General features: G+C 41.0%; 2 protein-coding genes across 2 annotated transcripts in view; both read right to left on the reverse strand.

Annotated features, from left to right (window-relative positions):
- Nucleotides 1-3,844, reverse strand: part of abcc3 (ATP-binding cassette, sub-family C (CFTR/MRP), member 3) — a 43,703-nt gene extending 39,859 nt beyond the window's left edge. The window contains exon 1 of the mRNA XM_053413484.1: nucleotides 3,552-3,844. Within this exon, the coding sequence (XP_053269459.1) occupies nucleotides 3,552-3,587 (36 nt within the window). The 5' untranslated portion in view covers nucleotides 3,588-3,844. The remainder of the gene's footprint in view (nucleotides 1-3,551) is intronic.
- A 2,998-nt stretch (nucleotides 3,845-6,842) lies between these two features.
- LOC128427305 (homeodomain-interacting protein kinase 1-like) lies at nucleotides 6,843-16,668 on the reverse strand. The gene is made up of 7 exons (XM_053414392.1): nucleotides 16,282-16,668; nucleotides 15,957-16,138; nucleotides 15,665-15,788; nucleotides 15,489-15,493; nucleotides 14,679-14,846; nucleotides 13,871-14,086; nucleotides 6,843-6,894 (listed from the first exon to the last, which is right to left on the reverse strand). The coding sequence occupies exons 1-7, from the start codon at nucleotides 16,666-16,668 to the stop codon at nucleotides 6,843-6,845; spliced, it is 1,134 nt and encodes a 377-aa protein (XP_053270367.1).
- Nucleotides 16,669-18,181: the final 1,513 nt, after the last annotated feature.

Consider the following 18,181-nt stretch of genomic DNA (forward strand, 5'->3'; position numbering starts at 1 on the left):
GAGGTGTGGGCCACTCACACAGGTAACATATCAGAAAATTCAATTTTGTGTTTGCTATCCGCTCCCTCTTCATTTAGGTCTCTCAATCACCGCTGCCCTGTCCTTTTGATTCGTAAAAGGTGTGTGAAATGTTTCATTAAAGCTTCAAGAGAACCTGTTTAAAGCTGATTTCACATGACACAGCAGAGCAACAACCCTGCCGTCTGAACCGTAGGTTGTTTACCATAAACCAGTAAATCAAGAGAAGGATGAACAAGAACAATACTCCAGCATATTTTCTCTTCACACCACAGTGATGTTGTGCTGCTGTTCCATGCTCAGTACATTTGTTAAAATACAAAACATTAGTTCAAAATTCGGGTCTATACATCCCTGAATAAGAAAAACTAAGTTGAAAAATCGCAATAATTGTCCTGCCCTGTGAATTTATGCAGAAAAATGCAACTTAATATGTTGTTTAGCACCACTACTGACTAGTCTTACTGCTTGCATGCCCCTCCCCTGCAAAACTATTTCCACCACTTATGTCAGCAGGGCAGACACACATTACATGTTGTACCGTGCTGAATACTTTGCTGCATGTCCTCCCTCCTCACCCCACCGCTGAACTGCGCTCACTTTACACATTAACAATCAACAGCGACCCTAATCGAGGGGTTATTAGGAACCTGAACAGTACTGAGGTTTACTTTGTGTCTGTTGGATTTCCTCTCGGATTAATGAGACACGTATTTAAACACATTGAAATAACACATTGTGCGAACAGCAGTTTACATTTTTATGTACATTTATGTTTTTAACTGAAGTTATTTATGTTTGGTTGCCTTTGTTTTCTATCTATTTTTGAAGGTCCGCTTTTATTCATTGAAGTTTATGGTTAAAGTGTAAAATATAAATTCTCAATTACATTTCTTTGCTGCTCTTGTTCATGTAATCAAGGTTAGAGCTATCAGCTTGAGATAAATATGCAGGTTACATATAACAGTTTTTTTCAAACAATGAGATTGCAAATTAAGTCCCGGGCCAGGCCTGGGTATTTAACCTTACTTGCCGTGAACACGCATTGTTAAGTACTGGGGGATTACAACTGCCTGCAGTTTGTTTGAAGTGGATGTAAACAGCAGCAAATACTTTCAGTCACCTCAGATGACCTGGGAGGGAAATCAGGAGAACAGTCTTAACCCTTTTTAAAAATAGCGAAGTGACTCAAAGCTTTTGAGATTGGTGCAGAGAGGGGTTTCTTCATAGCGGAATGGGTCAAAAGCTTTCAAATTATCCCCTTGTCACACGGAACACGCCACTAATAGAAACACGATGACAAGGATGAAAATGCATGGCATAGAAGCAAAACAGTGCAGCCACGGTACTTTGGCTTTCACTGAGTTCTCTAAGGCTAAGTACAAACTAGTACATTTTTAACTTGAAGTTTAAAAACATAGCTGGTCCCATTTTACTTTTGAAAATTCAGGTGCAGCTTTTCATTCTAATGGCCTCGCTGATTTGGCCTTTCAGCTGTTTTATAAAGCTGCTATCACATGACCCACCCTTCTGGAAGAACAGAACTGGCATTAGCCTCGGCTACCAGAGTAGCACGCAACATGTATAATCTATTACAAGCGTTGTTGACACTGTTGTCTTTGCAAACAGCTGTTAAATTCTGCATTTATGACACGTTGAAAGATGGTCTAATCAAAATGTTCATAATTATAGATCTAAATTACTGTTTATTGTGAAATTGGCAAATGCAACTAGTTGTGATGGTTAGGGTAAGGGTCTAGGGAATGCATTATATCAATGAGTGTCTTCAGAACTATAGAGTGACACGCATGTTTGTGCGTTTGTGTGCAGCTGTGATGAAGCTTTCACCAATTTACGGAAAGGTTCGATCATTGTGTGGTTATCAGTTTGATATCGTGGCAGTGGTCACAAACAAAGCAACGAGAGGAGAAAAAATATGTTCAATTTGAAACTGCAGCAGATCAGACAAAAAAGCCTGAAACTGCACAATCACATCTTTGGTTTGGTCACGTTTTCCATTATCATTTCACAATTTATCTTTCTCACTCAGCCTTTTTTTTTGAGGAACCCTGATTTATCACACAAGCTCTTTTATAAACAGACCTCCCCATAGCCACGTTGACACAAAAGTCAGCTTCAAGGAAATATCAATGACCTCTCAAGGAAGCATTTGGCTGTTCAAAATTGTCTTGTTCTAGATAAAAGTCCAACACAATTAGGCTCTCCTATTACTATTTATGGAATAAACACTGTCAACAGACAAGCATTAGCAATGTTGGTATCATTACATCTTATCATTACAACATTAAACGCACATCATTACCATGAGTCGGTTTACAGGGTCAAGGGAATGCTACTGTGGATATCTTTGGAAGATTTGGAAATGTTACAAGTTCAATATAAATAAAATGTATACGGGTGAATAGCCCTATGAAGCAGTGAGTGGGGACTGGCTTATTCTGTCTCCTTCTGCATCCCCAGATTAACTCAAGCAGCAGACTGCAACTGGGTCAAGTTGTGGGTCAAAGTGACCGCAAGATCATTTTGTTAATTTGATTATTTTCATTTCACTATATCGGACTGAGGCCCAGACCCAGGGCACAGAGGCCGACATCTGCCACGGCAACAACAGTCATGTAATCACTTTCTGCTTGGCAATTTATCTTTGAGGTAAAAAAAGAACCACGCTTATTGTATTGCTGCAAGGCATTGAGCTGAGGCCTTTTACCTTGAAATGTTGTGAACGTGGGTCTGAAGATTGTGTGGATTACTCCACAGATCCCTGAAATAGCCGACATGCAATAAATGAAAAATACCACCTGTTCAGTGAAGCAGTCAAACTGAAATATAAGCTTCGGTTTCATTTTAAGAAAAACACTGCAGATAAACCAGGGAGGATGAGCACAAAGTCTGTAATGGGATCTGCACACAAACATTAAAAAGTGACAGTATATTGTAGAAGTGTTTAAGAAGACGAGGAATGATTCTGAAGTAGTTCCGGAGCATCAACACAGGACAAGAGAACCGGCGCTGCGCTAGTGAATCTAATGCTCACTGATAGTGGGTCCGTGGTGTCAATGCAGTGTGATATTTGTTCCGGTGACTGTTACCTCACCCCTCAGAGACATTCACAGTGGGGCCACTTTGTCACGAACATGCTAACCATTAGCATGAACTGTTATTCCCACTGTGCTACCTCTGCTATTCCTGGAGGGACCGAGCTACTGGGACTGAGATAAGTTTATCTCCCGCATCTCCCGTCGGAATACATCACACCATGCAGCCGAACCGGTGAGACAAAACAACATCGCTCTTTTATCCATTTCAAAACCGACATCCACGAATCACCACCACATAAAACGGGAGCAGTCAATGCTATTAAGAGGTTTATTTTTAGTTAGCCGCGTCCGTCACTGTGCTTCTGCCCGGAACGAGCCGAAAGTCGGACGGAACGTGAGGTGCACACACGGCCGATGGAGGAACCGTGTCTTGTGACACAAACCACCGGCGCCGGCGAATGGTGGCGTACTCACCCAGAAGGGGCTCCCTGGTCCGCATAGTGGCTCCATCTCGGCGGCTCGTCGGGAGACCGGCAACGACCGGAGCGCTCCTTATCCCCGGTGAAAGTCGAACCGCTTCCCGGTTCCTTCCTTCGCGTACAGATAAAAGAAAGAGGGCGGACGCTTGCTGGCTATCACATGCCACCCCGGCAGGTATGTACCGCTGCTGCTGCTGCTGCTGCGGAGGCGCCTCGGCTTCTACGTTCTCCCCCCGGACAGCGTGGACAAATCGTTCCGCTTCTTCCGACCCGCCGACAGAAGAAAGAGAGGAGGCATCCGGAGCCGGAGACAAATTAGTCCTGTCGGAGGAGGAGGAGGGAGGCCGGGCGTGTGCTCACCAGGCCACGCCCTCTCTCCGCCCACCCCACAGCGTGATTCAGCAACCCAGTCATGCTGAGTCACGTCCCTGGGGCCCAGAGGTGAGAAGAAGTGGGACATACCAGGTGAACATGTGGGGGGGTCGACGTCACTGAAATGAATCAATATTGAATAATTTAGGTATATTTATAACCTTGGCTCAGTGATGGAATAAGATTTTATCAAATACAAATAAATAGACAATTAAAAACATTTAAAAATATTTTTTTACTGATGCTGGCGCCTCTGTGGACAAAGGCGGTAGTTCTCTTCCTGTTTGGAGGTGGTGAAAAAAAGGCGTTTGCGCAATTTGCTTTTTGATTTATGTCCCACACACATTGGAATATGAGTCCAGCTCAGTTTAAAACGTACACAGACTGTCACCCTTTCAACATTAATCAGCCCTCGAATTAGATTTGTTTATTTGTTGTGTTTTAGATTTCTTGTGTACCTGCAGATGTAAATTAGCTGATAGCTAAATCTAGCATAAATCATCTCTTCTCATTTTGAGATTAATGTTTTTGAGCCATATCCATTTGATAAAGAAGAAAGAATGCATTCACGATGCAGCCATGTGTCTTTTTGTTCTGCATGGTTGATAACTGTAAATCACACTACAACCCTAACCCTGCTGTTAATCGTTTCTTCTGACCTCACTGGTGGTGCGACCTGACCACAGATATTAAGAATAGTTTATAGGAAAAGACACATTTCAACACTGATTGTCTCCTCTGCTGTTGTAGGTTATAAAGAAGCAGCCATATACAAATTCCCAGATGATTTCCAGAAATCAAATACAATTTAAAAACAACTCTTGACCTTGATCGTATTTTAGCCACAAATCAGACAAAAACTAAAAAACAAATCCTTGAAAATTTAAAATACAACCATACAAATAATACACCTTCTGATTTTCTCTACCTGCTTTCAGACATGCACTAAAGTCCAGATAATCTCAGGACATTCTTGAGAACACAAATGTCTGAGTGCGAGGCTACGGACTCTCTCCGGAGTTTGTCCCTAGCCAACCCCCTAGTAGAAACCCCAGAGGATGAGTCAATGTGAGAACACAGCAGAGGATCCTCCACAGGATTCACTGCTTGCCAGTGGGCACGTAGGTGACACTTCTAACACCGACAGATGCCCAAATGGAAAAAATACCCAAAGAAATCAAACAACCCAGGAGGAAATAGAGAGGTGCCTGATTTGCTGTTAACAAAACCATGTGATCTCCCTAGCAGAATTGATATGTTGATATGTTCTGCCTCCTGGCTCCTGCCACCTGCGTGCTGTGATACCCCTCGACGGAACAAAGGTTTCTGTGTTGTTGTGAAAGCATCTGAGCGGAGAATCTCCTGCTGCATTGTTCACGTGTGAAAGGTGAACTTGTGTGTTCATGTCTGAAGACGGCTCATGTGCCTCCTGAGGTGATTTTGACAGCGGGTCAATACAGCACCATAGGAATTATTGCGGCATGTGGATAATTAAATATCTACATCTATCAAAAGTTGATACATCTACTTATACGTGAAAAATTTACTTTTCAAGTGGCAGGTGGGCGGTTGTGTTGGGCAACTCCCAGTGTAAATATGCATAATAAGGTGTACAAGGAGTATGTGTGGCTCATAAAGAACATTGTGTAACTTCCCTTTGCTAAATAAGGCAAAAGGAAACAGAGTGTTTGAATCATGACACACACAGTCCACACACAAATACACACTATCTGAAAAACGTTGTTTACATTAACATCAAATAATAACTATCATAGAATGAAGGATCATTTTAAAAGCCATATGCACGCACATGAAATTCTCTCAACTATGATTTCAAATGGTGCAAGAATATTATTCTATTCAAGAAAAATATTATAAAGAAAAAACAATTAAACTTTTACCAAATAGCTTTTACTTGATTTTTCTTCTGGTATAGAATATTTGGGTTTCATTGTTTCTATTTGTCCTCTTTTTGAATCGAATGTTTTGAAAGGTGCAGCTTAAACAAAGTTATTAATATTATTATGAATAATAACGTTTTTAATAATATTTATTTTATGATGATTCTTCTTCTTATTTGTCCGGTTTATTGGCAGGTGGCTGTTGCATTCATATTCTTATTTCATGTAGGCACCTTGACATTGATTGCCACCCTTCACTAAACCGAAGAAGGAAGAATCATTTCCTTCTTCATGCTCCTTTTTTTTATATGGATTATGTATAAGTGTATACATGTATTATTTGTTTTTGGATTACACTGAAATGATTGTGATGATGTATAAATGATGTATTCAAAAATACAAATACAAGTCCTCACGACGGTCCTCTCCCCAGCAGTGTTTTACAGTCCCTTCTACTGTGATCACAAGGTACCCTCAGCAGAGATAAATATACTCTCCACTGTGTTCTGGGTCCACCCCAGGGCCTCCTACCAGTTGGAGGTGCCTGGAAGACCTAGACTGGAAGGTTTGTGTGTTTCAGGGATCCTGGGAGTTGTGTTGTTGGGGCATTACTACGGTCTCCCGAGGCAAATTGGCTCCAGACTAAGAGCAATTATCAACAATTAGAAAGACGATTTTTGTATCTGCGTCACCTCGCCCACATTATATATCAGCCAGACCTGCAGCGGGCAAATACCTGTTTGGCATGCAATCATGCAGGAACTGTAACTGAAAGATTGGATAGTTTTGTATCAGTATGTTGTACAAAGCACTATTTGGCTTTTGTCCTGAACACAATTTATTTGGAATAGAATACATTGTCTAATTTGTGTTTTCATTCTAAGCAAACACAATATAAATGTATATAGATGTTTCTTTTATTAGAGTAAATCCTATTTAATTGCTTTGAATTATTACAGTGACTTCATTACTTCTCGACTTGATTACTGTAATTTTCTGTATGTGGGCTTAGGTCATCCATTCAACGCCTGCAGCTTGTCCAAAATGCTGCCACTCGCCTCCTGACTAGAAAGAAAAAGAGGGACCACATAACACCTGTACTGCACTCCCTCCACTGTCTTCCTGTTTGTCACAGGAATCGATTTTAATAACTACGCTATTGTGCGCGTGGCTGCTTCTTGTCGTACCTTTTACTTTGTGAAGCACTTTGGTCAACCGACTATACTGAACACACTAAATGTACTGAATATACTGAACATGAAAATATACTGTAAGTACTGAATATAGGTTTCTGAATATAATAAGTATAGTGCATTTACTAAATATACTCAACATACTTAATATACTGAATGTACTGAATATACTGTATGCACTTATAATAGGCCTCTGAATATACAAAATTTACTGCATGTACTCAATATACTTAATATACTGCATGTGCTAAACACACTGAATACACTTAATATACTGCATGTACGGAATATATCGTATAAACTGAATGCACTGGGTGTATTGATTTCAACGAATGCACTGCATACACTGTATGTGCTGAACATACTGAATATACTGAATGTACTCAAGCAGCAGAGTTACGGTGTGTTGTGGTTGTCATGGCCTGTGTGTGACATAAACACAGACCAGAGCAGCCATCTGTGACGGTGATGAACTCCCCCAGCGAGGGAGATCGCTTCCTACAGCTGCAGCATTCCTTCCTGGGCACAGGGAATAACTGCCTAGCGGTTGATACACAACCAGCGGGGCGCCGAGGGACTTCACAGTGTCTAAGACTTCTCTGTCAGGCCTGCTTGTTTATGCATGAGCGAGTAGAGCTGGCGAACTTTTATCCCCTAAAAGGTGCAGAGTGCATAACTGTCCATGTGATATCTTGTATAGAGCTGGTTACATATTGAGCATTCCTGATTTTCACCCCAGTCCCAGCACAATAACAGCTGCAGCTTCAGTAATTAATATCATTGTCACCTCTCTAGATAACAAACCATAAATACCTTCTGATTCTGATGCTGATTCTGATTCTTATCCTGTGTGGCCCTCTTCATTGACCTGTCAGAAGCGCTTGACACCGTTGATCACAAAATCCATAGGCTTAGACAATCCGACACTAAATTTGTTAGACTCGTTCTTTTTGCTGATAATATTCAGTCAAGCCATCTGACCATTAGAACTGGGTTGCTACAGGGCTCTATCCTCGGTCCATTGCTGTTTACGATATACACAAATACCTAGTTACGCCAACTCAACTCTAGTGTAACTTTCTTTGCTGATAGTATTATTTTATATGCTGCAGGTTCTCCCCTTGCTCAGGCCCTGTCTCATGTCTGCCTTGGATTCATTCAAATATTCACTGTATAATCATAAATGGTTTTTAAATGCCCATAAAACCGAATTCATAATATTTTCTACTTCCAATATTGGTGATACTCATCCCAATCTTGCACCCATATCGCTCAAACAGACTTCTCTAGGAGTTTGACTAGTTTTTACTATTTATTGTGTTTTTATGTTTCTATGTTCATTGTATGCACCAATAACCAGAGCAAATTCCTTGTAGGTGTAAACCTACTTGGCAATAAATACTTTCTGATTCTGATTCTGATAGGTCATTCTTATTCAGAAAACATATTTACCAACTAATCCAGAAATCAAAAAATTGAACTCGGTTTGCTCTACAGGATAAAAAAAACGTTTTGTCTCCATCAATCCAAAAAACCTATTGCGACCTTTATGTCAAACCTTGACTATGGAGACATTCTGTACTGTGCCGCAGCCCCTGCAAAACTCCAGCAGTTAAACCCAGTATATCACAGGGCATCACCCTTCATCACAAACAACAAATTCCGCACACATCCTTGTTCTCTGTATCACTCGGTTGGACTTCTTTACAAGTGAGAAGTGACAGAAATCTATTATCTTTTATTCATCTACAAAGCCCTGTTGTTAAAACTTCCAAATTACCTAAATTATTTTCTCATTTAAAACCACTACATACAGCACAAGAACCAGGAACTACTTAACTTTGACATCCCTCATGTGCGCTCCAAATTTGACAGAAGAGGATTCAGTTACTATGCACTTTACCAGACATCTGAACCAGACTCCAGTGTACATGTCGTTAAGATGGGGGGGAAAAACATTACGTATAAATATATAGGTATACAGTATGTGTCTTACCATGACCTGAGGAATGATTTTGTTTTAAAAAAAAAGAAGAAGAAGGAATTAAGCCCTGAATATTGAATAATTTTCAATCTGGTATCAAACCATTCATAGCCAAGATTTATAGGTTTGCTCGGGGAAAATGGACCTGAAGCAAGTTTAATCTCATTTCACATTACCTTTAAAATAAGACTTTGGCGCTCTGTTGCTGCAGGCACTGTCTGAAGAGGATGGATGGAATGCAGACGGCAGATGTCGCAATAGAAATCAGTATTGAAAAAAATCTTTTCCACCTTGTTTCCCAATCGTTATCTCAACTCTTCCCTAACAAGGACCATCACATGAGGTCAGGGATAACCCTTCTCTGAAGAGGGATTTAAGTACATAAGCACTGGCCCTCGGGGGATATCACACTTTTTCAGATGCAAATGTTGAACAGCTGGTAGCCCATTGACTGTAAGCTATGGGTTTAAGGCCTCATACACACCTGGTATTAACATGAGCTTTTTGTGATCTGCTTGCTGATTGGGTCTTTTCGTTCATGACGGACAACGGTCCTCATATTTACCTCTGCCAAGGAGGTTATGTTTTCATCCCGGTCCGTCTTTTGGTTGGTTTGTTAGTAAGCAAGATTAGACAAAAACGGCACCTGAACAGATCTTCATGAAACTTGGTGAAAGGACGTGTTATGGATCAGGGAAGAACCCATTACACTTTGGTGCAGATTCAGATCAAGTGGTGAATCCAAGAAAATCATTCACTTTCTTTAACACTGTGGTTATCAGTGCAGGTATTTGCTATGCTGAGGGATGTTTTAGTGTTGCATGTGCATACAGATGAGGTCAAACGACATACGTACAAAATTCTTGAGCATACCGACACAAAGTCCTCTAATTGTTTTACAGGTACAAATTACTGACTCATGCATCAGTAGCTCAAACATTGAACGCCTAATATGTGCCGTGCCTCGGAAGTCTGATACCATGATAAGGTCATATCTGCCAGAGATAAAGAGTCTCAGTAGAGCTCAGTAATCTTTCAGTCATATAAAGCTGAAGATACCAAGGCCCCACACTGTATTGCATTGAAAGTCAATTATTCAGGGTGTGAAGAAATTCATGTTGCTTTGCATTGTTTTGGGTTCATTATAAAGGCAAGAGAACTTTGGAGAGAGAGAGCACTTCTGTGAAAGCAGCACTGCCTTCACACTGCAGTGACCTGGCCTCCTTGCTGTAAAGACTCTCAAGGCACTCAGCAGTACGGCTTTGTTAAGTCTCCAGGCCTCCTGCTGCATGGGGATCTGATTACCACACATTAAGCCCTTCTGTTCTCTACCTGCCTTCTAAGAAGAGCTGACCTTGATTCACGGGCAGATGCCACTGTGGCCACGTTTGGCTGGACATCCTTTCCAGGTCAAGGAAACCACCTCAGAGGAGGACTTTTAACGTTTGAACTTATTGTGACATGTGGAGCAAAACCTGTGCTGTTTTTAAACTGCAGGGGCTGTACCAAGTCCTCACCAATCAGCAGGGCCACATGATGCCAATAAGGTCCTATGCAGAGCAGCTCCGCCCACCCTGGTTTTGTAAGCCCATTGACCTCTAAATGCTGGGCCAGGACAGATTTTCCTCCTGGTTCACAGGCCGGTATTTGATTTATACTGAAGACTTGAAGTTGCATGTTGTTTTTATAAAGATTGTGGTGGCATCAATACCTCGCTCCTATTAAATAATATTAAAAATATCCTTAATAATTATTTTTTTTAAATTCGCCTCGCTCTTGAGTTTTCAATATAACATTCATATTTTGCTCCTACAACATTTAAAGATAAATATATATATACTTAAGAGTTGACAAATAATTTTCACCTCACTCTTGTTCATGGTGACCTTCTCTGGCTGTGGCTGGGTCTGTGGAGGTTCACTTGGCTGTTGGTCAGGCAGAGTATTATGGTGGAAATTTTTTATAAACTCAAAGGCAAAATCTGCTCACTTTTCATTATGGCATTCATAACTCCAGCTCACTCTTATTCATGGTGACCTTCACTGTCTGCATGTGAAGTTTCAAGTGATTTTACTGTAGACATTTTGAAAAAATTAAAGGGATAATTTGATTTGATTCTCACTCTGTATTTGCGTTAAGAACCATTTATCGATCGAAACACAGAGCCCACACACCACTGGTGTTACGTGACCCATCACCAACATGTTACCGCCCCCTTGTGGCGTGAAATAGCAACCAACATTCGCTTCAGCAATACAGGTGGCAAACAAGGTTCATCTCACTCTTGTTCAAAATAACTTGCTCATCAAATTTCAAGTCAGTTCACTGTAGAAACGTTAAAGAAAATTAAAGGGAAAATCAGCTCAATTTTCATTATGGCATTATGGAAATTATAGTGCACTCAGACTACATTGCTGCAGCATTGGGATATATATTGCATTTGTTAATTGCTTCATTGCTCCTCATTAAATCTCCTTCAGAACAAGAACAGCATTTTAATGAATTCAAAAATGTTCAGTTGGTCTAATTCATCAAAGAGTCTAAGCACGCCCTCTAGTGGTCGATTGCACACACATATGACACACTACTCGCGTTTGGATCAGGATTTCGTTAAATATTGATATTGATTACCTCCACTGATGTTATATAAATATATTTTGTTGCATTAACGGATTTATTCATGTATTTTTTATATATTATAGTATATGTGCATGTGTGTAAGTATTGATTGAGATAGTATGCCAGTTTAAAAAAAATATCAAAATATGTGAAAAATGAATGATTTACTTTTTTTAATTAAAGTCATTGTTGTGTTTCTATAACTTGCTAAATGTTATTTGAACAAACTCAATTCATGTATGTGTTAATAAAACCCAGGAGATCTCAATAGATCATAAAAACCTGATTAAATAACCAGGGTTATCTGGGCTCACACATTTTAATGGAAGCTGTTCATTCTAATGAAGCCACTGGTTGCATTGTGGGACATTTAGGATCCAGTGGTTGTGTACAGTGGCCATGGTCCATATGGACTTAAAGTCACAATGACTTTATGATGATAATTGCCACTGTTATAGTTTGTTTCTTTTCTTTGCCTCTTGTCAGTAAAACATGTCCTAAAATTTCAACATAGTAACTGGTTACCTTCAAATGAATGCATTAAAGGGGACATATTATGAAAATTCCACTTTTGTAGTGCTTCTACACATTAATTTGGGTATATGGCATGTCTACAGTCCCAAAACCTCTGGAATAAAAAAACTTCCGCGATTTGTTGTGGTTCCTCTATGTCAGAAACTATACGCTAGAGTGCGTCGAATGGGATTACGACCAGAATTGACGTCACTGTCAGTCTACATGGCATAGCCCCCCCCCCAGAAGCGGAGATCTGGTGGAGGAGGAGACCGGGGTAAGTTATGAGCCACAGCCCCCTCCTCAGCTCGGGGCGGCGGGTGTTAGCTGGGAAGCTAGCCGAGGGGGGACGCTAACCAGCCGGGGAGCGGGGTGAGAGGCGGAGGTCTGGCCGAGAAGCAGAGCCAGCGGCCAGGGTAAGTTACGAGCCAGAGCCCCCTCCTCAGCTCGGGGCGTTCCTGTCACGGTGCTCGGTCTCGCTGGGTGATGTCCTCGGGCTGCTGGCTCCATTTCAGCGGCTCGCTTCGGGTGGACGTGTCGGTGTTTGTTCCGGGGACGTGTCAGTGTTTGTTTACGGGTAGCAGCAGCGAGCTAACGCTAGCTTGCTGCTAGTTTGTGTTTAAAGTTGCAGCATTTTCTGGAATGGTTGCTTGTGCACGTATTTACAGCAGTATTGCAGGGGTATGTGGCACCCCAACTGGGAAGCATCGGACTGGGAGGTGGGGGGGAGAGATCCCATTTCGGGTCCGGTGTGGAGAAACAATGCTCTCGGAGGCTAACCCGAGTCGTAGCTTCTGTGTGTGTGTGTGTGTCGCCCCGGTTGAAGCAGCAGGTATAAATAGGTCACTCAAAACAGGTCAATCTGAGGAGGAGTGTTTTAGACAGGGTAAAAAGGGTGCTGTTTTAAATTATCCTTGTGGTATTTTGACCAAGAAATGTTACAGTCATTTCATTAAGACCCCAAGGAACCGGGAATATCAACTGTGGTAAAATGGGCATAATATGTCACCTTTAAGAAATAGTTTGATATATGGAGTTTTTATGCACTTAAGCCACAAGAATGGAGTGAAACAGAAAACTGACACTAATGTTTTGATTATATTGTAATTAATTAAAAGAGCAGATGCAACTTGGCTGATGAACTGTGATCTCCTTGTCTTTATTGCTACTGAACTCTTTTATTTAAGTATTTTACAGACTTCTCTTCCGTCACGGCGGCAGCAGCCCTGGGACCTGCACACATTTAGTATCAGCAGGTTGTATATCTGCTCCCAGCCAAGATAGACTGGTTAGATCTGAACAATTAAGTTCAGCGTCTCGAGCCTTGAATACTGTCTTCTCTCTCTCTCATCCTCTTGAGCCGGATTGGGCCCGTTTGCCCACTTGCGCCTTTTCGAGTTGCTGCAAGTAGGGAACTACTTCTGACCGTGGCTTGGGACTCTTTTTGCCTGTGATGTGGATAAGGAAATTATTTAACTGTTGATCTTAAAGCAGTTATTTTACATTTTTTTAAATGCACATTCTGAACTGCACATGGCTGCAGATCCATATGGGACGGCTCTGTTCTTCCCTCTGCTTCACCCCTTCTAATCCGGATGACATCACACAGGGGTGTAAAAGGCCAAAGACTATATCATTCACATTACTTCTGTGCACTTGTCAAATAAACACTGTAACAGTATACAATGATCAAGACAGGAAGATATTTCAAACTCCGGTTCCACCATCCTACCTGTTGCCACGCTTTGCAGCCATTTTTGCATGCTTCTCATCTCTCATCCCAGCAGGGCCCATGTTTGTGTCCTTTTCTGAGGGGTTGCCATTGGATGTGGGATCATGCCTGTCTCTCATCCTCTTGAGCCGGATTGGGCCCGTTTGCCCACTTGCACCTTTCCTAATGGCTGCCAGTCGTTCACTCCTTCTGACCGTGGCTTGGGAGTCTTTTCGCCTGTGATGTGGATAAGAAAATGATTTAACTCTTGATCTTAAAGCAGATATTTTTAATTTTTTTAAATGCACACTCTGAACTAAACATGGCTGCAGATCCATATGGGACGGCTCTGTTCTTCCCTCTGCTTCACCCCTTCTAATCCTGATGACATCACACAGGGGTGTAAAAGGCCAAAGACTATATCATTCACATTACTTCTGTGTACACAAATAAACACTGTAACAGTATACAATGATCGAGATGTGGGATCATGCCTGTCTCTCATCCTCTTGCACCTGTTTGGGCCTGTTTTCCCACTTGTGCCTCTTCGAGCGGCTGCCAGTCGTTCACTCCTTCTGACCTTGGCTTGGGAGTCTTCTGGTCTGAGATGTGGATAAGAAAATAATTTAACTCTTGATCTTAAAGCAGTTATTGGACATTTCTAAAAATTCACATTCTAAAATGCACTTGGCTCCAGATCCATAGTTAATGAGAGTTGTATCATTCTTCCCATTGAACTCTAAGTAAAAAAACTGAATATTTACCAAAATGTTGAACTATTCTTCTACAATATAAAATGATCCAACAGAAAGATATTTCAAACACTCACCTGTTGCCAGACTTTGCATCCACTATGCGGCTCTCCTTGGCTGGGCTGGCAGTGCTGCTGGAGGAGTCCTCATTCAGGGACATTTGCAGGTTCACCTGGTCTCCATGTCCTCCATCCTCAGAGCTCTGATTCTGGCAGATGTCCATCAGTTCCTCACAAGACTTCACACTGGAAGACAAATGAAACTGCTGAGCCAAACACCGTAATCACCTTATATCGCTTATATTTTGCACCCATGTCCAACAGCACAGACTTACATCTAAGCACAGACTTAGTAGAGGCTGTTTTTGTAGGAACCTTGAAGGTGGCTCATCGTGATGAACGGATGCTGAAGAATTCTGCTGGGGGTAATTCTTTCATGTTGACTCGTCATCAGCATCTGTGTCATTAGGTCCATAAAGCACTGCAGGTCCACATATTCTGCTTGGGCGTCTTCTATCCAGACAGGATGATTCCCCTTTAACAAGATGAGGAAAACCAACATGTTAGATGTCCTCGTGTTTGGATTATGAAGACGTTGGGCTGTTATAAATTCATCCAGGCTGGTGATCTCAAACTAGAATTGAACCTATTGACTGAAATGAAGAATTGTTTAATTAGATAGATTGCTCAAAAGGCAGTGGATGGCACAGGGGAAAGAAACACAGACTGAAGGAAAGACACCTTAATTAGTGAGCTAGTGGAGCCAGCTAAATGACTGTAAACTAGTTTGTTACCATAAATCTGCATTCCATCCAATATCTTGGCCAGAGCGCATGTGGTAGGAGGTGTCCTTCATGCTGTGGATCCTTAATTGCAAATGCAATTTGCCTCATCTGTGGAAAAAACACAACATTGTGAGAGTTATTTAACTTCAAGTTGACATTGTTTATCCTGTACATCAGGTTCACTTCTATTACTGAGACATGAAGTGTGTGAATTTGAAAATACACAAACATCACGGCAGAACTGTACGTGTTTGTTGTGTTTTAAGTGCAGATACTGACCAAATCAGTCTCATCATTGGCAGGGAACAGCGGTGTGCCCATTGACATCTCAGCAGCAATGCAGCCGAGAGACCATACGTCGATGCTCCCGCTGAAAGGATCCTTAGACAGAATCTCAGGAGACCTTAGGATAAGAAACATAGACATATTGCTGAGGTTTGAAATTTGCGAAACTCCTTGTTACTGTCAGTTTCTGAGATATAAACCTGACATGCCAGCGTACAGGACTTGTCCAATTATTTACAGCAAACCCAACTGTCCCAGGTATGCAGATGTGCTGTCAGTTATTTACCTGTACCACAAGGTCTGGAGGGTTTCACCAGTCATTTCCTCAGGATCATCCAAGGATATGCCAAAGTCAATGACTTTAACTTTGAGTGGCTGCCTGACATGATCCACCAGCATGATGTTATCTGGCTTCAAATCTGCATGAATGATTCCTGCGCCGTTCAGAAAGTCCAAGGCTGTAGCTAGCTGAAATCATGAAAAGCATAATAATAATCATGAGCTACAGAGTTAATTTCATCAACAGCAACTAGCAGTCACTTTTGAGTGACCAGGTTTACCCCTCACGCTACAAAGCAGTTACTGTAGGAGCTTGAGTTTAAAAAACAAACCTGCTGCAGAATGGGGCGGATCTGCTTCAGCTGAAGGTGTTGACCTGGGCTGATCTGTTTGAATTTCTGCAGATCCATATCCAGGTGCTCAAACACAAGACAGTAATGGTCCTTGTAGAAGAATGACTCGTACAAGCTGACGATGTTGAAGCTGTCTGAGTGGAGCTTCTTCATTGTTTGAAGGATGACCTCCTCTTCTTGTGCACAGTCAATGTTTTCGGTGCTCTTGATGATTTTTAAAGCCACCGTTTCACCGGTGATGACATTCCTGCATTGGATGACCATTCCATAGGAGCCATTGCCAAGGTATTTCTGAGCAAGGTAATATGTAGTGGGGGAGGGGATCAGGTCTCCTTCGCTGACTTTAAACTCACTGTTTTGAGACATGGTGACAGAGTAGTTATGCTGTTGATGTTTCACACTTGTCAGGAGAATAGAAAAGAAGGAAGTTAGATGCAGCCAAGTATGCTCTCACAAAGCCTGATGGCAGTTCCTATCAGCCAGGTAGGTAGCATAAGAGGTACACAACATCAAGCTCAGTCCTTGTAATCTTGAAACTCTATAAGTACTAAAAGTAATGTTTACAGACACTTTATAGACAGATCATGAGACACCGCTAATGTCTAATTAGTTTAAAGCCACATCTGTCACATTGTATGAACTCCATGCCTTTGTAGTGATTTCCTTTATTTTATGTGAATTTTCTTTCTTTTCTTTTCATCATGATTCTTTCATTTGAATCTTTGTCAACCATCATGATTTACACGCAATCAAAAAAACAATTCATTGGGTGAACGTAATTTTATCTTGCCACTTATATTCCATCTAAACAAATCAAGTTATATCAGTCTATCATGATTGTGTTACTTGAACACCACATAGAGGTGTGGGTGGAATGTCATTTGAATATGTTCATTCAACTAATGTATTTTTAATTTAATTAAAATGTTTGTAGCTACTTACTATAGTCTAATTCATTTAAGTTTAGATTACATTGGTCAAAAACTTTAGTGCAACACAATTCAGTCTTGTTGAATAAACAAATGTAGGTTTTGTCTGCTATACTAATGTCAATGTTGTTGTTTTAATTAGTGTTGTTTTCATTGCTAGTGTAAGCATTCATTTTAATAAAATGACCACATATTCACTAACATACATGAAAAAGGACAACACGCAAAACCATTTGACATTTTATTAAATATTTGGCTTTTAAAACTACCATGATCCTGTTCTCAAGTTTTAAAACTTTAAGTGCAACAATTCAATTTTTCTAACCCATTTATAAAAATGCAATAAAATAGATATTGAAAACCACCAAATATTATTTGCCCATAATACAATTGTGTGCACGACATCAATGATTTGCATTTTAACACCATTTTAAACACTGAATTACTACAACACGTAGTCTTGCACTGCCAATTGTTTTCTAAATAAATTTGTTGTCTTAAAACTAGAGTAAAATAAATAATCTTTACAAAAAATCTTTGTAAATACAAATACTACATTTTAAAGGAGTCTGTAAACATTACTGGTGTATTTATTCTATTGAACATTTAAGAGAAGGCATTCATTGTGCGGCTGTCACCCTGCTGAACTCTGAACCACAGTGATAGCAGGCAGCAGAGTGACAGCTGCCTGAATAAGCTGTTCCTGAACCTGCTGGCCTGGGAACGGAGGACCCTGTAGCGCCTCCCAGAGGGAAGGAGGGCAAACAGTCAGAGGCTTGGTTGTGAGAAATTGGGTTATTAATGAACAAAGATGTCTCTACCTTGGTCCAAAGTGAAACATATGATTGTGTATAAAGCAAACATACATATTTTGACCATATCTGGCCATTAAATACCACTTAAAACAGATTTGACAGATTTGATCCAGCTTGGACCTCAATGGGGTCTGA

This window comes from Pleuronectes platessa, chromosome 21 (genome assembly GCF_947347685.1).
Source record: "Pleuronectes platessa chromosome 21, fPlePla1.1, whole genome shotgun sequence".
Classification (NCBI taxonomy): domain Eukaryota; kingdom Metazoa; phylum Chordata; class Actinopteri; order Pleuronectiformes; family Pleuronectidae; genus Pleuronectes; species Pleuronectes platessa.